The sequence below is a fragment of the Pungitius pungitius genome, chromosome 1, assembly GCF_949316345.1.
Source record: "Pungitius pungitius chromosome 1, fPunPun2.1, whole genome shotgun sequence".
NCBI lineage: Eukaryota > Metazoa > Chordata > Actinopteri > Perciformes > Gasterosteidae > Pungitius > Pungitius pungitius.
Window position 1 is genome coordinate 11,868,500 of NC_084900.1, and position 24,530 is coordinate 11,893,029.

The 24,530-nt window shown below is 41.8% G+C and overlaps 1 protein-coding gene across 7 annotated transcripts; it reads left to right on the top strand.

Annotated features, from left to right (window-relative positions):
* Positions 1–479: 479 nt before the first annotated feature.
* map4k2 (mitogen-activated protein kinase kinase kinase kinase 2) lies at positions 480–24,266 on the top strand. Of its 7 annotated transcripts, none has more exons than XM_037479430.2 (32): positions 480–850; positions 4,948–5,005; positions 5,618–5,708; positions 5,843–5,907; positions 6,964–7,019; positions 7,424–7,471; positions 7,595–7,637; positions 7,784–7,856; positions 8,922–9,053; positions 9,218–9,280; positions 9,368–9,449; positions 10,209–10,325; positions 10,439–10,517; positions 13,441–13,499; positions 13,578–13,630; positions 14,718–14,756; positions 15,161–15,194; positions 16,445–16,601; positions 17,571–17,746; positions 17,941–17,982; positions 18,278–18,362; positions 18,466–18,545; positions 19,364–19,424; positions 19,494–19,617; positions 19,710–19,774; positions 19,865–19,968; positions 20,556–20,733; positions 20,814–20,882; positions 20,963–21,049; positions 21,126–21,196; positions 21,290–21,345; positions 22,300–24,266. In XM_037479430.2, the coding sequence occupies exons 1-32, from the start codon at positions 758–760 to the stop codon at positions 22,385–22,387; spliced, it is 2,628 nt and encodes an 875-aa protein (XP_037335327.2). In that variant the 5' UTR covers positions 480–757; the 3' UTR covers positions 22,388–24,266. The 7 variants fall into 7 exon arrangements, with proteins under 7 accessions (XP_037335327.2, XP_037335329.2, XP_037335328.2 ...); XM_037479432.2 differs by having other exon boundaries at positions 19,716–19,774; XM_037479431.2 differs by having other exon boundaries at positions 13,581–13,630.
* Positions 24,267–24,530: the final 264 nt, after the last annotated feature.

Here is a 24,530-nt window from a genome sequence, read left to right on the forward strand (position 1 = left end):
GATTTTTTTTAATCAGCACAGCACTAAACACAAAGGAGTCTGGCTGCTGGACATTTCACGACCTTCTCAGTCGACCAATAACGTTTCCCGTAGAACTAATTGTGTTGAGCTGAGTTTCTCCAGAAGACAAAACTGCCCCTTTAAATGTTTACCACAGATGTGCTCACAAGTTTCTTTGACATAAGAATTTTGCATGAAGGAAGTTCAGAGAACAACTAAATGACTGAAGAGATCTTAATCGACTTAACTGAGGAAGTCCAGCCAAAACTGACAATTTTACCGAGTCATCTTTTCTTTTGTATTTATTTTTTAATATTTCTGAATACGTTTCTTGTTATTTTGTCAAAATTTGTTATTATAATTTACAGGATTTAATCACGTGTATATTTTTCAGCAGTATTCTTCTTTTTCTGGCACAAACGGGCTTCCATAGCTCGTAGAGGAGAGCCGCTTGTGTGGATTTCGGGGGGGGGGGGGGGTTGTCACTGTGCAGCGCCTTCGCTCGTGCGTAATCAGACTCCAGCGCAGCAGCTCGGCACCGTTTGCACACAGACGCCTGGAGTGCGTCAGACCGAGCGGAGCTGCGCACCCTGCCAGCCGGATCCATTCAGCGCAATTAGTTCCCACTAACAAGTGGGTCAGTCGGAGCGCGTCCACTGCTGCTAAGCTTTCTCGCCGGACCCCATCCAGCCGCGATGATTAAGTAGAACCCCCCCCCCCCCCCCCCCTAGCACAGCACCCGGAGGAGACTCCGAACATGAACCGGATAGGAGTGTCATTCCTGGACCCTTTGGACGACTACGAGCTGGTCTACCGGATTGGCTGCGGTACCTACGGAGATGTGTTCAAGGTGAGTAACAAGATGACCCCCCCCCCACACACACACACACACACACACACGCGTTAGTTCAGCCGCACAGATTCTGTCTGTGGGAAGCTTTACTTCCTGTCATCAAGGTGGAGAAGTCTGACATATTGTATACTAACGTGTGATGGGTTTGATCACAGCCTGAGATATATATATGTGTTCATTATATTAAAAAAAATCTGTTTTAGAGGTATTATTGTTTAAAGAGATCTCTGGGAAATAGTGGATAGGAGGCAGGTGTTTCACCAGTCGGTTGCAATAGTTGTGCCACAGGTTCATGTTGTTTTCATACAGATAAATTGCATTAGTGACATACATTGCAGTGTTTCTAACTAATCAGATTACTATGAATACCCACATGAGAGACTCTGTTAAGAGCTAATTTCATAATGGAATACACAAAAATGTCAAATATTCCAGCTGCTCAGATATCAAAGTCATCCTATCAAACAGAGGTCACGATGGGCTTAAACAAATGGCAAATACAGACATTAAATAAACAAAATGAATACATGGCTCTGGAAATAATCCTTCATGTGGCACTGTAACTGATTACTCAACGCACTGAGTAGTCAGATACACAAAATGTGTATTCTCTGAACGTTGAATTTGCTTCTTTAAACCGTTTATATTGTAATATCGTCTGACCCATGTGTTGAGTAACTGTCTCACGTCACCATTGGAACGTCAGGATGCAAAATATCCTGTGAGGGCGAACCGCTTCGATGCCATGTGCATCCTGCAGAAGCAACACAAGAATTTGTATTGTTTCTTTTTTTATGGCCCGGATAAAGAACATGGGGGAGCTTTATAACAAAGACCAATATTTCATCTACGTGCCACACAAGTTTTTACAGATCCGGCCTTTTTTCTCTCAATCGAACTCTTCTCGTGTGTCTCCAGCTTATGCTTCTGCGGTGTGTGCATGACGGGCCTGCCAAACTGCACGTTATGTTCTGGGCTGAGCTTCAATCAGCGGCTACAGGAAGTGTTCTGCTTTCATACAGCTGTATGACGTGCAGTAAACAGCCTCCGCCCAGATCAACCATGGGGCTTTTACTGGGCTGAGCAGGTTCATAGGATGTGTAACATATAGTGCTTGCATGCTACAATCTCTCACTCTGGTGTTTCCTGTTGTCTGCCTCTGGCTGCAAGGGAAGCTGTTGGGTGGTGAATGAGTTGTGTTTTAAAAAAAATAATCTTGTAACTTGGCAATTTCTTCAGTTGTTATCTCTTAATGCAAATCCCAGAGGTTTCTTTATAACGTTATTTGGTTTAGTAGAGCTCATTGTAATGCAGACGAGACCTTCTTCCCTCATGTCACCACCTATTCTCAGTCAACTGGGCACAGTGAGTCCGGTTGGGTCGGGGGACCACAAGTCCTGAAGAGTAAATTCATCTGGAGGAGTGATTAGAAAAGAAGTCAGCTGCTCATCGCTGCTGCAGGCTTCAGCTGTCTTGGGTAATGTTGTCGCTGTGGATGAATAAAAGACAAGTAAAAACTCTCCTCCGTCAGTCCAATATTGTTATAGGAGATAATGCTAAATCAGTGGAGTAAGGATGTGGTGCCACACATGCTAAAAAGCTCTTTAGATCTGAGGGGAATTGCAGAGATGATTCTCTGAGCTACCATCCCAATGTCCACCATCCCGGACTTGAAGGGCTTCAGGCTGTCCCACTGTAGGATTGTTCACATTTACACCCTTTCAAGCCCATGCAACTTCTCTCCCTCTATTATCTACCAGATGACGTCAGTTCATCAAACAAAGCACCCTTAACCCCTCATACATTGCCAGTCATCCATTGGTCCAGATATCATTCCCTTCAAAAACTCAAAACCGAGTTCAGACTTTAGTCCTTTAGAATTGAGTTGAGTTCATTCTGAGCAATGTTCATCGGACTTTGACACAGCGTCTCAAAGTTTTGAGCTTGTGAGTTGGCTGTGAATGGGACCAGCACCGCATACAGTGACACACAATAGCACATTGTCACTGTCAAGGCTAAAGCCTCTGAACATGTGACTGTGTGGGCTTTTTAATGGATTCTCATTCCACTGATATTATTCAGAATAAAGTGGGTTTGATCTTGGCACATGTCCTCTTATGACTCCCAGTCCATTCAATTCAACAGGTTTCTTTTGCCATATCAGCAACTATTTTTAAAAGAGCCTGGCAACCAGACATCAGATTCTGGTTGCTGTAAATATACAGTTGCATATACGGTTTTTTATGCACCATATATTTGGAGAAATCCAGTGACTAAGTGCGTTTTCACTATTCGTACGTAGGCCTACCATAGATTGTGCTTTATAATATTGTACAATAGTCTTTGTTCATTTCAGATAGTAGTGACTTGATTACTTGTGCATATGTATTATGACAACAGCTGAATATATATAGCCAATGCTAAAACTTAAAACCTTCATTTATTCACTTCTAATGTATAATGGTAATTTGTCAACAGCATATTTATATATCTATACAATGTATATTTGGGTTTCATACTAGCTAATAACCACACATGCTCCTAAACACAACATTGCCCTATACCAGTATTTTCGCCGTGACTCTATGGATGGCAGCTTTGGTCGGTCGCTCCAGAGGGAAATGTGTCGCCAGCTATTTGATGCACATCCATCCAACTTGGGGCACACTCTTAAGTTGCCGAGAGAATGAATCGGTGGTCTAAATAGAGTGGTATCCCTCACAGTGACTTTCTGACTGTGCGGGTGCTTTCCGCTCTGTGGGCTCATCAGCATCTCACTCGTTAGCTCATCGTTTCTTGCGGTTCGGGTTCAGTCTCGACAAAAGAAGAACAGAGTACAAATGGGGTTTGTTTTTAATCAGGTGGACACAAAGAAACTACAGATGTATTGCAACAATAGTACTAGAAAATTCAGTTGGCAAAATAATAGAAATAGATTCTAAAATTCAGCAGTTAATATTAGCCAGCATATGCTACTGGGCATACCAGAGCGTGTAAATCTTTATAAGACAACCTTGAATAAGCAAGTGTTTTGTTGCTTGTTAATTTATTCTTCCATATGACGAGCCAATTCACTACCTCTCACTTCGACACGTTAGGTTCTTTCTGAGGCCACTCATGGCCCTTGCTTTCCTTCTGTATTCAACATGAAATGAGGACGACTCATTGTGAAGAAATTACTAAATTTCATGATGGCTCATTTGAGTTCCAAATTAGTATATCACCTTGAATGGACTGCTGTTATTACAGGCTTGTCTTTGTAAAAATCATGTCAGAGACGCTACTATCATTGCAGTTGCAGGAAGCCCTGCTACAGAGCAGGAAAGAAAACAGGAAGTGACTGCCGCGGGGCCACAGGTTGTGTTGAGGCGAGCTGCTCATCCCATTGGTGGCTGCCTCCTTTTATTGTGGCTTCTCAAGTCACAAACAGTCTGAATCCGGATGACTGATGTTCCCAGGAAGCATTGTGGATGCTGAAAACACCGCATAGCTGCTTGGTGACATTCAACTTCACCTTTTACACACTACAGTGAAAGACAAATGGGTTCAGCCCTTTCACCATTGGGTGAACTGGTTGGGTTTGCTTTGTTACTGTATTACTTTGACCTTCAGTTATGATTTGACTTCAGTGTTGAAACCTCGACTTGGCCGTGACTGCACGTAACTCTCTCAGTACTCACCTAAGGCTTGTCAGGGACAAGCGGAAGGAAAGTGCTGTCTCTCCAATGCTATTTGTTTTGATTCGCGTGCTATGGAATCAATAGAGGGTTAAAGCCGAGACGACAGGCTGAACTAATAAATCATCAAGATAACATTCTGATCAGCTGTGTGTTATGTCCATGTTTCCTTTCTTGATGGATTAGGCAGAGCTTAAACCATGACAACACATTCTTTATTCTGAAAATGTTGTGTGTGATATGCAAACATCTGTAGAATGTCTGATTTTCAGGTCCACACCACTGCACAGATGTTGCTTGCTGCCCTTATATTGAGGACATCCATCTGAAAATGTACATACACACGTTAGTGCGTGTCACATGGGTACTAATAGCAAGGCAAGTTCTAATGTGGTTTTATTCTTCCCGTCCCTTCAGGCTCGTAACATCGGGACGTCTGAACTGGCAGCTATCAAGATTGTCAAGCTGGACCCTGGTTTGTCTCACCTCGTTCTCTCAATTCTCTCAAATGCTTATTTGTAAAACCTCAGATATAGGATGTTGTTTATTATTTGAATTCTAATAAGACTGCTTAGGAAAAGACATGGTTAGAGTGGTAACATTACCCAAGTCATTTAATTATACATTTAGATTTTTACTCAAGAAGTTCTAAATTAGAAAAACAATCAAATAAGGAAATCTGTGCATTCCTGGATAAACTGATATTAAAGATCACATATTATTCTCATTTTCAGGCTCATACTTGTATTTCCTTCTACCAAAACAAAGTGACATGCTTTAATGTAACAAAAAAACACTGTATTTCTCATACTGTCCATTTGAACCTACCTGCATTTACCCTCTGTCTGAAATTCTCCAATTTAGCACCTGTCTCTTTAAGAACAGTCTGCTCTGGATGCAGAAATATGAGCAAAAGCACTGAAATTTGTTTTCATGATATGTCCCGTCTGTGAATGCTATTGGAACTTTGTACACCAGGTCTGCCACTAAGCCAACCCTACTTTCACTATAACTGTCCCTCTAGTAGGAGCTCAGAGCACCAGACTATTGTGAGAGAAGACCGTGACTGAACTTTCTGTCTCTCCAGGCGATGACATTACGTCCATCCAGCAGGAGATCACCATGATGAAGGAATGCAAGCACAAAAACATTGTGGCCTACTTCGGCAGCTACCACAGGTGCTGAATGCTTCAATGTCGTCCTTCACAATCCCTAAACTGGAGAATAAGCACAGAGATAAAAGGTGTGCGTGTGTGTGTGTGTGTGTGTGTGCGTGTGTGCGTGTGTGTGTGTGTGTGTGTGTGCTTTCCAGGAACACCAAGCTGTGGATCTGCATGGAGTACTGTGGTGGAGGGTCTCTTCAGGATATTTACCACGGTATAAATACACAAATAATTGTACAGTTCTGAACGCTTGTATTACTTCTAATAGTATGTGTTTGTAGAACATGGTTAATTTTAATAGTTTCAGTGAGGTCTGTGTTTTTATGATAGTTTACGTTTATTACATACAAAGTTTATTTTCTAAATTAACTTTGTAGTTTTTCGATACAGGTGGTTAGGTTTAGGCATAAAGCATTTTGAGAGGTTTTGCTCGATTTAGTACGTTTGCACGCTCCCTCGATACATAAAGAAACTAAGATAATAAACGTTAACTTAGTTTGCCATGGGACAGGAACCAGGGTCTCCTGGGGAAGGTCCTGGTTTTGTTTGGAAAACGAAAACGGATGCACATTATGAAAGGTTAGGAAGAATGACGTCCTATTTTCCTTTTTATTGCTTAGGTATAAACCATCCAACTCTGCCTCTGATTGGCCCAACAGCAAACTTTCTCACTTCTCATGTCTAAACCCAACCACCGAAGGCCTTAGTACGAGCCAACAGGAGGCCCAGTAGGGCGGGTCATGCCTTTACTTCAGTGACGTTAACCTTATTCTACCATTGCATTTGCCATGTGCTTGTGTTTGTTGCATGCATAGTGTTTATTTCATCAAGGAAGGGTGTGTCAAAGCCGGAGACCCCTGTATATATTCGCAAAATGGTTTACTGACTTAACACACATCTGCGCTTTTTGTTTAGTACAACTATTGGGGTTTAGTAAAAGGGACGGCTGGAGCTTTGATCAAAAACAAAATGTCCATCAACGTGTCAAACTTCTAAAATAATAAGATATTTACATCTGTTAGCATGAGCTGGAAATATCTCTAAATGCAAATGAATCTTCTCGTCTAAATCTGGAAATTCCTGTTTTCTCCAAACTGTCAGACTGTAATCACCGGGTTCATCCTGAGACATTCGTATAATTACTGTAAAAAGGATGTGGAAGCACTATGGGCTCCGAAAAGCTACTTCTCTATTTTTGTAGAAATGTACCCGCAGGCTTGTTCTCTTTTTTCCCATCCCTCTGAGTCATTAATCGAGCTGTCGTCCTCAGTGACGGGCCCTCTGAAGGAGAAGCAGATAGCGTACGTGTGCAGAGAAACCCTCCAGGTAAGCTCTTTTTAGTTGGAGAGGCAGCCTGTTGCTTTCGCATCACCAAATGGCTTGGGATGCTCTGCTGACCGAATGACTGCAAGCCACAGCAGAGCTAATTAGTATTTGACCTCGCCAGACCGCTTAAACATACACTGTAGAGGTAAAGGCTGCTGTGGCCACACAGGGCCAGAGCGACGCTTTGTTGTTCGGTAGTGAGAGACCTTCTGCTCACGCCACGCTCTCATTGGATAATCAGCAACAAGATCTGAATATGACATCATTTCAACTAATATTAGCTTTTTGTGTACTCCTACTCTTGTTAACTCCTACTGTTAAAATGGACTTTCTTGAAGATGTGGTTTACTATTTATTTAATAATAGAAGACATACAGATGATTTTTATTCTTCTCATTCCCCAGGGTTTGTACCACCTGCACGAGACTGGCAAAATGCACAGAGACATCAAGGTACAGCAGCTTTCCCATTTGTTTCAGAATCTTTTGCAGTACAGTTTTGACCATGTATTCTTATACTGTGGGGGGTAATCATGTGAAAAATAGTTTAGGACACTACGTGTTCTCTTTCTGCAGGGAGCCAACATCCTTTTGACAGAGAGAGGAGATGTAAAACTGGGTCAGTGGGGACACACAAACGCACACACACACGTGCACATTGACGTTGCCTCTTTAACTACTCATTGAGTGTCCTTAACTAGGACGTCCATGTTGCATCGTAGCAACTCGCCTCATGTGTAACACTTCCTGTCTCTTCTGTTCTAGCTGACTTCGGAGTGGCAGCAGAGATCAGTGCCTCCGTAGCCAAAAGGAAGTCTTTTATAGGCACTCCCTACTGGTAAGATGGATGGTGTTACCTGTCCACACACTCGTTACAAGAGTACTCTATAATCATTTATTATTACACTTAGTTCATTACAGAACCTTGGATACTACCCACAATGCAAAATGCTTCTGCGTTTGATGAGGAAACAAAGTGATAGTGATTTTCAGACAGGACCCATTTGATTTAGTGCTGTTAATTTAACGCGTTTGGATCTTTCTGAGGTTCCCTGTAGTTTGTGCCACTCTGATGTTGACCTGAACTGTCGGTTCTCAGAAAATTAGAAAGGATTTGATTTGACTTAAATGTGGTTTCATGACCTCCGCGGTTCACAGAGGTGTTGATTGGTTTCCCCACTGAAAGTCACAAGTACCACAAGCACGTTCCCGCCCCTCTCCCCTAGTCACTTACTCCTTAGTTAAAGACTTCTGAGTGGGGCAACAACTGCTCAACACTTTTTGGAATTATAGAAACAAGTTTTCACTATAAAGTGCTATTCAAGAAAGCATCAGTATTCATACCATGTAAGTACATGTCAGCTGTATTTGACTTTATGGATCCCTTGAGGGGAAATTCACATCATCGCTGTGCAAATCTTTATGAACCGAGTGATTGTGTTTAAAAGTGCAGAAATGAGACCTCAAGGTAGAATTGGGAGTCATACTGACATTGGACTATGTATTGAGCACATTGCATAAGTAACATAAGCTACAGTTATATAGTTAAACTGTGAATGCGATGGTAATAGCTCCTACGGTAGGAAAAATAGTAGTTCATATTTAGTCAATCCCACATACAGTTCTGCAGCCCATAATACTCACTTGAGCATCAAATGTCAATTAATCTGCCACCACAGAATACCATTTGTTCCTGATTGGTTAATGTATTAAAAAGAATGACTTTGGACGCCACAGAGACTTAGTTCAGCTAATCTCAAATAAATTAAGAAAGTTAACCTCTGTCATATCAGAGGTCGACAACAATGGTAAGTTAACTTTAAAGCAATAATAAAAGTCTAATGTTCTTTTTAGGAGTGTTTTATCTGATGTTCCTCTCTTCTCCTGAACCTTTTTAATGCAGGATGGCTCCGGAGGTGGCTGCCGTCGAGAAGAAAGGTGGCTACAACCACCTGTGTGACATCTGGGCCGTCGGCATCACCGCCATCGAGCTGGCGGAGCTCCAGCCGCCCATGTTTGACCTCCACCCAATGAGGTAGGTCAGCCCACAACGAGGGGACTTCAAGTAGGACAGCCGGGAAAACAGACTGAAGCCACGAGCTCTTGGCTGCCTGTCGTGTGTTTTATTACTGCGCCGAATTACTGCATGTACACCATTGAAACTTTGTCCAGCCCTTGACATTTCAAACAATGTTTCAGGGCGCTGATGTTGATGTCCAAGAGCAGTTTCCAGCCTCCGAGACTAAAGGACAAAACCAAATGGTGAGTTTAACTGCCTGTGGTCCTCGTGTAGGGGGACCAGTTGTTTTCCAATCTCATAATCTGTTCACACTCCATCGCTCTCTGCAGGTCGGCTAGTTTCCAAAGCTTTGTGAAGATGTCTTTGATTAAAAGCCCCCGTAAACGACCCTCGGCGGAGACGCTGCTGCAGGTTAGTTGCTCTTTATAGCCTGCCATTAACAATTCACCCATCTCCAGCCATGAATCATGCATACATGTCCATAGAAGATTAATTCTCTTTGTGATTGGGCACACAAGCTGAGTGATACTAAGGTGTTAGTTTTACCTCATGATTCCATATTTAAAGGAGCGATATACAATATTAGGAGCTTTAACATAGCAGCAAAGAACTGTAAAGAGAGTGTGTCACTCAGATGCTGCCATCATGTATTATTCCCCTTTTGCATAATTAATAAGAAAAACAGTTAACAAAGCTGTTGGCAATAGTTTAGCCTTTTTTATATAGACTCATAGACAAAAACATCAAAAAATATATGCAATTGAAGACAAACCTTTTATTCAAAAAAGTAATAGAATTGAGTCAAAACTATATTCAAATCAAAAATACTTTTTGTCCATTTATTTTTATTTTGAATAGATTGTTATATTTTTCGATGCTCAACAAAACTTCACACTACATTTTTTGACCTGGATTTGGCTCCATACAATACCGATTTCTTATTTCTTAATTTTTAAACAGTTTATTTTTTTAAAACACACAAATACAGATTACAGATTAATCGGTAGTGAATATATTTGTTAGTTTCAGTCCTGAATCAGAGAACCAGCCTAATGCCCCTGCAAAGAATGAAATTCGGACAATTAGGAGGCCAAACAGTGTGGATCTGGAATCATCGAGCATGATGTTTTGTTATTGCTCAAAGTCATGATCTGTAACTTGTTTCTCCAGCATCCATTTGTGACACAGCTCCTGACCCGCAACCTGGTCATTGAGCTGCTGGACATGGCCAATAACCCTGAGCTCCACAACAGCCACGCGCACAGCATGGAGGACAACGAGCTGGAGGTCAGTGCTGCGAGGAGGGGGCTCAGGCTTTAAAGCAGTGAGACCAAACATGGAGTCCTGAACCACAAAGAAGCTGCTGGATGGACTGAGTCATCTGAATGATCTGTTGACAGGTTGGGGAAGTGGCTCCTGACAAGATTCAGTCAGCAGGGAAACACCTGCCTGTAGAGAGGACCCTGTCTGAAGAACAATGTGAGGACACACACACACACACACACACACACACTTTATGTAACATTGAGTTGTTTAGTTTGTGTAAATGTAAAAACAAGCTAATGTACAGTTAGCATGGCCCCATTATACCCGCTGATCATGGAGCAGGTTAGCATTATCACAGTGAGAATGGTAGCATGTTGGTGCTCGTTAGCTAAGCTAACAACATGCTGACTCAAACTGTAAATAAAACACACACGTATACATCTTAGGAAAGAAACTGAACATGGACATCTCCCCAAATGGCTTATCATGACAATAACTCATCTCATTATGCATGTACAGTATAATGTTTTTAGGATTTTATTATCATTATATTAATGTCAACAGCACAAGAGAACACCATAATTATCGGCAGCCAGTCTTTATTGAACTCTGCATCTTGTGCGTGTCAATATATAAACTTGAATATCGCACAGTAATACCTTGTTCCTGAATCAATCTATGCACGCATGTCTAAATATACTGTGTGTTGGTTGTACTTGCTAAAGAGTGGCTTTATTGTCCACCATGACCCCCAGTAATCAGTGTGGTAATCTCCATAATATAAATGAGGACAAAAGCCTCTCAGTCAGCCCGCTAACGCCTGGCATCGTCCCGTAACCCGTCCATACATGTGGGACGAAGGCTGCGTCAGAGGATGGCACTGGGAACATGCCAGTAGTGTGTGACACACAGTGGGGCTTCTATGCACTGACTGCACTGACTTCACACCGCTGTGGGTGCCAGTAGTGGTGTTGTGGCGTAATAGCTTCTGGGTGCGACAGTCTGTCTTTACACTGTGCTCGGTACCAAATCATAGATCAACCTGACCTCAACTTCCCCGACAAACAGCGTGCTATTCATAGACGCTCAAGCCACAGACAAAACGTGCTCCTCCGCTTGACCAATACAGGCTTTGAAGGCCCACACTGTTTCTACTGTCAACTAATGGTGTGAATTCCACTGCCGATAACTATTGCAGATTTGCAATCCTCTTTAGTCGGTTTGTATTTTGTATAGCTGAACCTCTTGTACAGATGTTTGTGTTTAGACACTTACATTTTCAGAAGTGTGGTTTACTTTGTTAAAACAGTAGCGTATCAGAAGCGCTGCAACAGACTTCCTTCGCACTAGTTTAAGACCTAAGGGTCTTCAGCAATGCTATCTTTTGGGTGCACCTCACAGTGGCATAGTGTTTTGATAACATGCTAGCGCCACTTTATAGCTTCAGCTGACCTTTTTGTGGGATGGGATTCAGTTTTGTAGGTATTTTAGTATTTGGAAAATTGACCGAAGCTGTAAAGATTTAACTTGATGAGAACATGAATTGACCACATTTCTTGGCAATCCATTACACAGTAGATACATTTCCCTCAAAACCATACATTTTAAGCTGCGGTTTGTAATAGAGGAAAACTGGGGTTTGCCGTTGGGAATCCTGAATGTTTTTTTATACCAAATGTCATGCCAATACATCCAGCAGATTTTAAGACATTTTTAAACAGAACTTTGACCTGCTAGTGACGCTTAAAGAAGAAATCAGAAGATCGCCATAGTCATTCAGCTTTTTTCTCTGGGTACCACAAATTTATGTACCAAAGTTCAAAGAAATATACAAAAAGCTGACCAGAGTGGTGGCCACAGACAAAAGCAAAGCCACATTTCAGAGGCAAAAATAAACACCAAATAGCAGTGCCATAACAAGGCATCTCTATGGTGAGAATAACATAAAGTACCCGTCCAGAGGGTGGGGGGGAGTGATCCGTTTCTCTATCTACTATAAAACGATGATAAACGTGTCATCTATTAATGCAGGCATTCAGAAATACACCATGAGAATTAAGTGAGCCGAGAAGAGACAACTACTTCCTCTATCCGGTTCACCCCCCATCCTTTGCTGTATGTGTTCGCTTTACCCACATCAATCTGCTTCTTCCTGTTAACCATGTTTCTGTCGAGCGTCAGAGAAACAGAAGTAGATCATTCAAATGCTTTAATGACCGCTGCATGTTGATCCGTTGACCTGATGGTGCGGCTAGAGGCAAGTGCACGGAGGGTTCAGTCCTCTGAGAAGCACACATGTGCTAAACCAGACTCCACGTTAGAGTGTCATATTTTTGCGTGCATTCTGGTTGCATTAAATGAACCGTAGTCTCCAATAACAATGGATTCCCAACCATTGGGCAATGACTGTCCATGACAAATTAGATCAATGTTTGTTCAGTGGTTTCAAGAGATTAGAGATTTTTGCTAGTCTTTGCGCAGTGGTGCATTCTCCCATAATCCAACCATGCACCAAAACAATGTATTCTATTTTTCGATGTCAATGTTTTCTGTTAGCTTGCATGTAAGGGCAGTTGTGCTGTTTATTCAGCTTTTAGTTTCTTTGTTTCTGTCAAGTATATAGTATACTGTATGTTATGAGTAATGGTTGTAATAATAGTAACAAGGAACTGTAACCTTTGTAAAGGAGAACACCATTATCCACCACAAGCTACTTATTACTGTAGAAGCAAAACTGCTCGGTTCACTGAATCAAATTTAAACTGTCACATTACAATTGTCATTGTGCAATATGTTAGTTTCATGTAATCTATTGCTTGGCGGTAGTTTGGGGTCAGGGCTGTTAGAAGCAGGTCTGCCTCAGTGATAGCTCAGTATTGACCTGAGGAGCATGTGTGGTCTCACGGTGCATTCAGTGTGAAACTGTGTTGACTTGACTTGAGTACTCATTTAGTAGCCTTAGATTTGCTGAGGCTACTAAATGCACTTGAAAGTGAATGTTCATAAATACTGCATCAAGGCCCTGAGTTGTGTGGTAGCCAGTAGCCAGCTCTTTATTATCGTCATCATATTTAAAAAGGGTTCTCTGTGAATGCGGCTCAGCACTGGCTTCATTCTCATCGTGTTTTCTTTGCAGTCGACCAGGTGAAGTTTGGGCCTCCGCTGAGGAAAGTCACTGAGCCATATCCTGGTTTGGTGAGATTTCTTTTTTTTTGTGATATATGCTGATGATATACATTAAAATGACCAAGAAATCGGCTTCCCGTCCTTCAGCAGGGCCCCTATGATGATGACTGGAGTCTCTCTGGAGACGAAGACAACTCACCGTAAGCCTTCTTTCTGTTTTTTCTTCTATACGAGTTTACTTTCATTCTGTATCGGTAACATTATGGTTTTGAGACGTTTGGATGGCAACTCAACTGATTTGACATATCAAAGTTTGGCTCCAGGTATTACTGCTTGAATAAAAAAAGTAGAATTAAACTGTAATTGTCCCCAGAGGAAGCTGTTTGAAGTATGATGTAACATGAGTCAGTGTCCATTTGGTCCAAAGAAAACAAGTTTGAAAAATAAATAAAGGTGGAGGTGGGGAGTTAGAAAGAAGCGATCGTCTTTAGCTACTCATCTTGGCTCTGTTAGCTACCAGAAGTATACAACTTCAATAGACCAACCTTGTCATAGTTGAATTATGGGTCATGAAGGAGCCAGGTTTTGACAGCAAAAGGAAAAAAGAAGAATAAATGGGATCAAAAGGGAAATATTGATTTTAAAGGAATAGTTTGCACCAAAGTACTATAACTGTACATGGAACTCACCTATGTGATCACACAAAACGGTTTTTATCAAATAGAGAACCAAACATTAAAAGCATATCCATGCCGGAGTCCAAAGGAAAGAGCCAGAGAGGTTATACAGAAAATGCTCCATTCATTGAAGATACAAACACAACTATTTAGTGCTATCACTAAGCAAATAATTTCCTGTAAACTGATGTATCCACAGCTTACAGCTTCTGTATTTAACTGATTAAATTAGATTAAATTATTGTTTCGGGGGGCTTTCCTTCTTTGCTTGCATTGCACAATTATTTTGTCAATGTGTCAACAAATACATAAATAAGTATTAACTAGTAAATCACTTTTCGCTGCACATAGGAAACTGCATATATGACTCATTGACATTTTTTTTAAAGTTGCTAAGTTATCAAAACTTAGGTGTGTGCAATGCTATCATAACTAGTTTAAACGATAGTAAATAACATCTGAACATCTTTACGTGCGGCACAGAACATCAGCAGTCTGAGCCTCAGTCCTAATACCCTTGTTCTAGAATTGGACCTCTAGTTCCTTCCCCCCTTTTGTTGTGGGCCATTCAGCCCCGTAGTCAGATAAACAGCAGGTCTTCCTGTTGCAGGAGCCTGTTGGAATGTGTGGAGCAAGCTCTGCAGCTGAGGTAGGCCACGTCCATCAACTCCAGCCTCTCCTAACAGCAGTGCCCCCTCCCACCGCCCCATCCCACTTGAATTCACCCAAGATTTAACTTGTTTCTTATGATCCTTTTTATGATTTGAATAAAAGCTAATGCCAAACAACTTTGACATAATCAGTGGGTTTATGTTCCTGCTCCACTAATCCCATCCCAAAAAGTCAAACTGGATGTGGATTTGTTTCTACATAAACCCACTGCTCCTCGGCTTTTTGGGCTTTTGTCTGTCTGTTTTTGTGGCGTTTTGTAAAGGTGTGTGTCTGTTACCCCACCCGTAGCATCTTCAGCATCTGCATTTGTTCTCCATGGCGCTTGATTTGATCGTTTTTGTGGAGCCCGATCGTGACATTGATCTTGCTTTTGTATTTCAGAAGTTTAACCATTAAGAGAGCGCCATCTACTGATGTAAGTGTTAACTACACAACTATACGCTGAAGCTGTGGTCCAATTGCACACTGCATACTGCTTTTCCATAGGTTTGTGTATGTTTACACAACAGAAATCTCAGATAAAATACATTATTTTATACATAAATTTGACAACAAAATGCTACCAGTAAAGGCATAGAAAACGTTCAATGAATTCTAATGTCAACGTTTAACATTTTAGTCACAGACTCAATACAAAACCACTTTATTGGAGCCCTTTAAGGCACTTCTAAGTGACTGGGTTCCGAGGTTCTGTTCATTCCTCACATTTGGGTCACGTGAGCAGACTGTGGAAACCAGTTCTGGACAACCACTGAGTCCACATTCTGTCCCTGTTTCTTCACATTTTGGAGAGGTCTAGTACCGCGACTCATTGCCACAAGCTACACTGGCAGCTAGTATTGACTGACAGTGGAGTTTGCTGAGGACAGAGTATTAAATATTTGTGTATATTTCCCACTTCTACTAAAACAAAAACTCTGGCTATTACTTCATGTAATGCTTCACTCAATTATTTTAATGTGTAATAATCGTGACTGACTAACTAGAGTGCTGAAGGTTAAAATACTCAAAGCCAAAGACACACCGCAACACAGAGAGAGAAAAAGAAAAGAGATAAATGATGTCACGACACACCAAGATGGACAGATGTGCGGCTGGTGTAAAGGGTAAATCAGTCTGTTCCAGCTGCAACAGGCAACGCAACCACCACAACAATGGCACAAACAACTGTAAAGTAGGGTAATATAAGGAGGCATATCCGTCCCTGGGCTTTACAAGGGCTATTGTCGGCCAAGAAGAGAGATTTCAGTGTGGATTTTTGTGTCTTAAAATACGGACACAGACCGAATAAACCCACTACACTCACGACACACTTGTAAACCCCCCACCCTGATGGTCAGTTCAGCTGTGCATCGTGTCCCTCAGATGACATGGGGTCAGCTAAACTTATTTGAACATATGTGACTGTTTTCTGGTGCTTCGGGGGGATAGACTAACTGATAGATTGCCGACTCCATCACTGTTCCATTAAGAAAGTTTTCCTGAAAGTTAGATAGGATCAATGCAAAGTTTAAGGTGGATTTGCTACACCTATCAACATTACAACGTGTTATACACTTCTTGGGACTAGTGTGCAGTATGCAATTGACTTATATGGCTAGACAACATTTTGACCCCATTTTCTCTTCAAAATAATTCACGTCTTTGCTATTTTTTTTTCTTCAGGGAGGTAGAAAGAGCGGTTTATTCAGTCCGTCCACAGCATCTCTGCCAGCCTTTAGGTCTTTAACGCCCAACACAGAGGACAGTGACCTGACAACGAGACCCAGCTGCACCCTGGGCCCTGACGCTGCCGTCACTGCTGACCCCACCTCCACAACAGGTAAAACACGCCACTAGACGCCATCAAAGCTCGTAATAGATTTCCTAACTGTTGGCTTTTCAGTTTCTAAAAAAAAAACTGCTTTGTGGTTATCTGGTCGCTAGCTGTTAGTTTGACTTTATTCGAGGTGACCCAAGACCACAGGCAAGTGTGATGTCGTCAAGAGCGATGGTTACGTTGATGTCTGATAACGCAATATCAGCAAATTGAGGCAAACTAAAGCGAGGACGAAGTCAAAACTTATTCGGGCTAAAAATTGACGTTGCCACTAACGATATCACAACTTTTTAAAGTTCAATAACTAGTACTTAAGTACTTAATTTTCTACTTTCTTTCTACTTCAGCTCTTTGGGGATCACACTGGCGAGCTTATTGCCGCCACTGTGCACTGCGCTCACACAACAGCGCAGCGTTGATAATGCTGTCCCGACCAACGGTTAGAGGGCACGATGCTACAGGAGTTTAGTGCCCCCCTCTTGTTCACCCCTGAGTTAAACACTGGGTGTATTTGCTCTGTTGCCGTATTTTTGCGCTGTTCACCCTGTTAGCAACGTAACTCCTCCCACTGTTTGCTGCTGGCCCAGTTTGCTGGTAGCACTATTTAGAGCACATATGTCTAACTCACGGCCCGCGGGCCACAACTGGCCCGATGGGGGGGGGGTCCGGTGCGGCCCACCCCGGTGTTCAGTCGGCCGTGATCATCAGCGCCAACCCTCCCTATGGTTTTAATGGTCTAGCCCGTGTTCGGTCGAAGTGGGCAGTATCTGGCCCGAACCTGAAATGAGTTTGACACCCCTGATTTAGAGGAATCGTCCTAAGCTGGTAGCATTGTTTGCATGTAGCGTTACCAGCTGATAGCTGGCTCCTGATTTAGGAGCAATTGTTTAGTATTGTTACAGAAGTATAGTTTACAGATACCTAGCTCTAAAATATAACACCTTCCCCTTGCTCTCTCCTATGTTTGACAAGTGTTAGCCAGGTGCTCGGCAACACACGACATCAGTGAGCGCGGCAGCGGCCCGTGCCCCCCTGAGGGGGGCGCTGCAGCGGCAGAGAAGAAGAAGGTTGCCAGCGTTTGCTCCATGAAAAGAGAGACGGCGCTCTCACCCGAATGGAGCACACTGAGGAAAAACACAGAGGACGCTGTGAGTTAAAGCCAAACATCTGCCACTCATAGTAGTCGTAACATCACTGAGCTTGTGTGATTTGCTAACATAATAACTTCCTAAAGTCTGTCTAATCGTGACCAATCATGCAACCACACGACATGGATTGTTTGTTTGATGTACAGGTTTTATCATCCATTGTGTTTTGTTATGTGTAACCTTTGACATTTTAGAGGGCTGATTGTCATGGACTTCCTCCTACCCCTCATGTCCATGTAAGTGTGAAATTTAACAGCATTTAACGATAAAGATAAAAGCTGACCTACGGCAACTTCCTGATGACTAACAAGATCCTTTGCATGGCATGATTCAAACTGGATTTTTATGTAAAATTCCGATCGCTGCATAAAATATCTGAGTGTCTTTTGTTTCCGTTTATACGCATCTCAAGGGCTATTTGGTGTCTTGCTGTGTAACGCGATAATGTAACAATAATACGTGCCAATGGATGTCATTTTAAAACGGTGGGGTCACGATGTCCGACCAATGGTTATTGTGCCGGTTCTGTAGATGGGAGCTTGTTTCTCCAAGGTCTTCAACGGTTGTCCTCTTAGAATCCACTGTGCCGTCACATGGGTTTTACCCAAAACAAGAGGTAGGATAATAATGTCTCTCAAGTCAATATCAATTCTCCAAATTTATATTTTGGTATTTGTGTCGTGATGAAGGTAATAATATTTTCCGCTTTACCTTCTTAGATCAGTACCTTATTCTTGGGGCAGAGGAGGGCATCTACACACTGAACCTTAATGAACTTCATGAAGACACACTAGAGAAGGTAAGAAAAGTGTTTTTTTTTCTACTGGCTCACTTACAGTAAGCCAGAGTTAGCCTGAGAGGCTAATTTCCATCTGCTGTCCCTATCCAGATGTTTTTAAGGCAGTCTAAAATAAAAAAAATCTCAAAAGGAAATAGTATTAAAAGTCATAGACAACGGTCAATAACCTATAGACAAAACCAATACACAGCAAAAGAAAGGTGTACGACGATAGACCAGCGCCACCATAACAGGCTGCAGCCTGCGTGAGGCAAAAACAACGTTCCTACAAAACTACAGTACAAGCACATCTACAGAAATAAGAACACTGAGCAAGAAAAATGCATATGTAGATGAATCAAACAGGCAGGAAAGACAGCACATCAATGCTTGCACACCTGATTGGAAACCAGCCAATCCTTAAGTTTCTTTGACTGTTTTGTACGTGTTTTGTGCGCGTATGTGGTGGCAGAGCATTCCACAAGTGAGCTGCCTTACGAGAGAATGTAGATTGGCTAAACTAGCTTGACCTATGTGAAATGACACAATCACATATTGAAGGAGATCTAGTATTTCTGCTGCTTTGACTGCTTTGTTTAATACAATAGAAGTGTAGGCGGGGCCATACCATGTAAAATATAAAAAAACAGGCCCACATCAGTAAATTTAGTTAATTTAATTTAATTAAATGATATTTAATGTCAATTCAATCATGAAAATGATTGTGTGGGAGCCAGCTGATGCTTCAAGTACGGCCGACCGATAACTCATCGTTCGATAAACGATATCATGATCAAATCTGAAATCCACATATCATAATATTGTCTTTTTTCCCGTAGCTGCTCCCTCAGCGATGCACATGGCTGTACGTCATGAACAACGTGCTGATGTCCGTATCAGGTAGCAAATCTCGTCAGATGAAACATGTATTTGTCAAGGATTCACTTGCTTACAGAGTCTGTCCCATAGGGAAGTCCTCCCAGCTTTACTCCCACAATCTGACCGCTCTGTTCGAACAGAGAGGACACCTGCAGAAGAAACACGGCAGTCTGTCGCTCAGCACCAGCCGCTTCACCGAGAGAATCAGCTCCAGGTGGGACGTGGCATCCAGCTGTGGTTACTCTTGACACAATTCTGTGGCTTTATAGTAATATGCTCTTACCAAACTCCATATTCTCTCTGAAGCCACAGAAAGTTTGCCACTTCTGTGAAGATCCCCGACACTAAAGGCTGCAGGAGATGTAGTGTGGGTAGGTGAAGCCCACTTCCCTCTGCATGCTCCGTTTATCCAGCAATTACAACAACACACTCCCAACCTCCTTCTCCTGTATCTCTTTCAGCACGAAACCCGTACACAGACAGCACATTTCTATGTGGGGCTGTTCCATCCGGCCTAGTTCTTCTTCTGTGGTATGAGCCCCTGCAGAAGTTCATGCAACTAAAGGTTTGGCATCTTAAATCGTGCTTTATGTGTTTTTGATACAGGGCTTAAACCCGTTGCAAGGGTTTTAGAGTAAATATCAACTCTTGCAATATTTGTGTTTTTAAAAGGGCCATGTGTTTATTATGACCAGAATTTTCTTTAAAATATTCAAGAAAAGAACATGATCAACAGGATGTGAAGAGTTCACAGTGTTGACGTTATGTCGAACACATGTATTGTGGTGCAGAGGTATCTGCTTGCCTCAGTCTGTCTTGTCTAGGCGGCAACCTCAGGTTTTGCTGGGTAAAGGCTTCATAACATCAGTTCAAAAACCAATGCGTCTCATATCACCATGACTACATCCACTTCTCAAATACTCTATGGTCTGACCATATTACAATGGGAACTCCTTTCTCCCTCCTGTTCCAATACATTTACTGGCACAGTTTGTCTGAATTGTTTCAGAAAAGAATCCTGGTCACACATTGACTGCGTGAGCTGTTGTGTCACCATTCTCCCTTTTTTTTTTAAATCAAATCCCTAAATCTTAGTACAATGCCTCCTACAACTGCCTCCTCCTCTTTGTGTCGCCATCGTTCGCCCTGCAGCACATTGCGATGAGGCTGCCGGACTCTCTGCCCATCTTTGAGCTGCTGGTTTTGGTGTCGGACGAGTTCCCTCAGCTGTGCGTTGGGGTGAGATACGTCAGCAACGGGAAGCGTCCAATCGGAGAGCAGCTCAAGTTTGATATTATAGAGCTGAACAGCGCAACCATTTCAGCACCAGGTAGGGTGGACTGTTTCCTCCTCCTTCTTCTGTGGGGCCCAGCTTTAAGCTTCCACTCAACTCTCTGGTTTGGTCTGCAGACAGCGGAGCCCTCGGGGCAGTGCAGGTTACCCAGATGGACAGAGACACTGTTCTCATCGCATTAGAACGTAAGTGACCTCACCACATGTTCCAAATCCACCTGCCATCTTCCATGCCTAGGTCTAATGTAGCGCATCTCAATGAACAGAAACCGTGAAGATAGTAAACCTGCGAGGGCTTCCAACCAAAGAGCTGGCCGCCGAAATGGTCTTCGACTTCCCCATCGAAACTCTAGGTAGAAACAATCATGTGATGAACACAGTGAGTGTTGTGTGCTGCTGACAGCTTGGTAATGTGAAGTGTTCTATCAGTCTGCTTGCAGGATAGTGTGCTGGCTTTCTGGAAGCATGGCCTCAAAGGGATGAATTTTCATTCAAATGAGGTGATTAGCTTCAAGATTTGCATTGTGTCGAGCGAATGTCCTGTGTTTGGCATGCGTGAAACATTCCTACATTAACGTAATTTTTATCTGCAGGTGACACAGGAAATTACAGATCAGAGTCGAGCATTCCAAGTCTTGGGGACAAGCAGGTTATTTTTCTGACTATACACTTCTTCACTAATGAAACAATACCAGTAATATTAGTTGAATATCAAAATATGCTCAAATATAAAGCTGGGGAAGGGCATGTTCATTTTGGTGTTAACAAATCCATAACAATGTCTAGTTATTCGAGAGATCTGAAAGATAACTTCTTTACTTCCTGTTGGTTCGGTTAATAGGATGTTAGAAAATTGAGCTTGTTGCCCAATCCCAGGTCACCTTAGAGATAGTGTTCTGATTGGCTGCTACAAATACAGACAAATTCAAAATCCATGTATATATACATCGCCTTTTCCAGAAAACTCCTCTGGGGCTCCACTTTAATTAATATGCTGAAAGCTCATAGAGTTTTTTGCCCCATGAAGCCAAAAATGAAAAACGGCCTAAGCCAGCTTTAGTGAAGTAGATTCTATGGGAGAATTAAAGTTGTAGTAATTAATATAAATAAACTCTCAGGCTTAAAAAAAAACAGGCATTTCAGTTTTAAATTTTCCTGGCTGGAGAATATTTTGGTGCATCCAATCACTGTTGGTCTTCTCTATAACCTATAAACGCACAGGGCCATCAGTAATAGGTTTCCACGTGCCCTGGGCAACCTGGTGATAATAGTTGTATTTGTACTGTTAGTAGTCTTGATAACCGTAGTACTGCTGATAGTTGTATTAAAAGTGATCACAGTATTTTCAGTATTCATATTATTAATAGTAGTGGGGGTTCTTCATAAAGCAAAGTCTCCAAATACAAATATCTGATAAGTTGTGTGTCCATGACCTTATCCTAACTGTTATTAAGACTTCTTGATAGTAATTCAAGGAAGAATGTGTTCTCTTCTCTTTTAAAAGTAATTGTGAGATGTATCATTTTTTTATGCCCTCAAATCACAGATTTAGATACCGTATGCTAGCATAAAATAAAGTTGGTTCATTCTTGACTTTGTACAGGGACATCATCCTTCAGAGCACACCCACAGATGACCCCTCGGCACTCAGCAACCTGTACATCCTGACTGGACATGAAAGCAGCTACTGATGGAGCACAACGGCTCAACCTTCTTCCCACTGAAGTCCCACTGAAGACTAATGCGGATCTACTGTATTTCTGTGTGGTGGAGAAACCAAGCTGCAGCAGAAACCAACCCCCGACTCTCACATTAGGAATTCAGTGACCTCAAAATGTCAGTGGTCCAGGACAAGAGGGGCGCGTTTCTAACGTTGACATATTAAAACTGCAGAAGCCATGGTTTTCATGTTAAAACAACTTTTCTCTTGCCAGCTATAATCCAAGTGAGACTGCTCCTGGAGCACATTTCCATTCCTGGTGTGGAAATCGACTGCGGTCAGACTGTAGAACAACTGGAAATAATATCTGTAACAGAACCCAAACATTTGTGAACCGTTGTTTCGAAGCCTTCCTTTGTTTACTGTCTCTTTCTCAGTCACTGGACCCGGGACCGTCAAGCAATGACATACATCTACCTTAAAATCTCATTAAAGTGATAACGTTTCTCACGAAAGCCGCAAAGATGCCCTGTGAAGAAAGTAAAATAGAAGCCATGTTTGGGACAAAGTTCGAAAGTTGTCAAATGACGTAAATGCTCCAAAGTTTTAAACATAGAAATCGTTCACACTTCTCTTCTATTCTTCATCCCATCTGATATGATCGCAATGCAGCAGGAGCTACAGAAGATGTGCTGAGCCACAAGTGAAAAGTTAACTGGAGTTGAAGGTGGGGATCCTGGTGCTGTTACCTTCTATATAATGGACTATAGAGAGAGAGGTTGCTTTTTTTGGTCTGCGGTCCCAGTGTATAGTGAGAAGTATAATACCCCATTTAGTGGATTAAATATATCCCACAATGATCATAAAAAGTAGTTGTCACTAAACAGTGTATACTGTGCCATTACGCATTGTCTGTGATGAAGGGAGATTAACATCACATCTGAGACAAATCCTTGAGTTGTGACGCTTCACAACATACACAAAGTAGTTTGTATTTATTAAATAAGCATATTGCCCTCGTATTTTACCCTGCTTTGCCACTGAGCCACAGTCTCCCTAAATAAATCTATCATTAAAGTCTTTGAACTCAGAACTCAAATATGTATTTTTTAAATGTGGCCCTAATCCGTCTCTGTAGCAAGCCGAAGTAGCACTAAGGGAACAGAAGATGTGAGATGTTTTCACCTGCATCATTTTACTTTTAAAAAGAACACGTGTGGTATTCAGGTTCTTTAGGAGTAGCCTGTACAGAAGTAGCGGAAACACATTTGTCTTAAAGTGAGTAAAGAGAAAACACACAATCCGGTTGAAGCGAGTATAAAAGAGGATTTCATTCTGCTCACCATGAAACATATTTTGATTCTCAGTTTGAATATTACAAAGACTGTCTGCCACCTCTCAAACGTCTACTTAGCCGGGACCACGTTATACTGAAAATCACATTTAAATGTATTTTAATGAGTGGCATGTTGAGACGGCCTCAGTGCTGAGAAGTCCTGCTTTATTTTTGAACATGAAGGGTCCTTTTTTTGCCTTCAGTTACCCATTAGGGCCAAACAACTGTGTCCCTCCTCCCTTTATTATTAATTAAACTTAAACATCGGCTGAATGTACCGTCGATTACATGAGACGCCAGAGAAATTCAAGTGTTCTACTAGTGTGACTAAAATGTAAATTTCACTACATTAGAGTTTTGTGTTTAATGATCTTGTTATTTATGAAAAGGGAGCTGTACAAGTAACACTCACCTTTCACAGAGAGATACTTGAAAGACATAATACGCCTCTGGCTTTTTTTTTTTTTTTTTTTAAAGATATTGTTATTGTCTATATACTTCAAGGATATCGCAATACTGTGTGCCTTTACAGTATGGAAGAGTTGTGATATGCACAATAAAGATTTTAATATCCCTTCAAGCTTAAACATGTTTCATTGTCTTTATAAATATTCACTTGCAGCCAAAAAAAAGAGGTTTGGTCAGTTTTCAGAACACAGTCATGCTCAAATCTTTATTTACCATTTCCAAACAGAAAAAGTTGTGATCTTTATGCGTACTTTGAGAATTGTAAGCCCTAAGGGGTTTTAATTACATATAAGATTATCTTTAGAAGCTTTTGTAAATGTAATATTTACTCCATTTCCATTTTGTTGTCAAGAACGCCAGAAACCTCAAA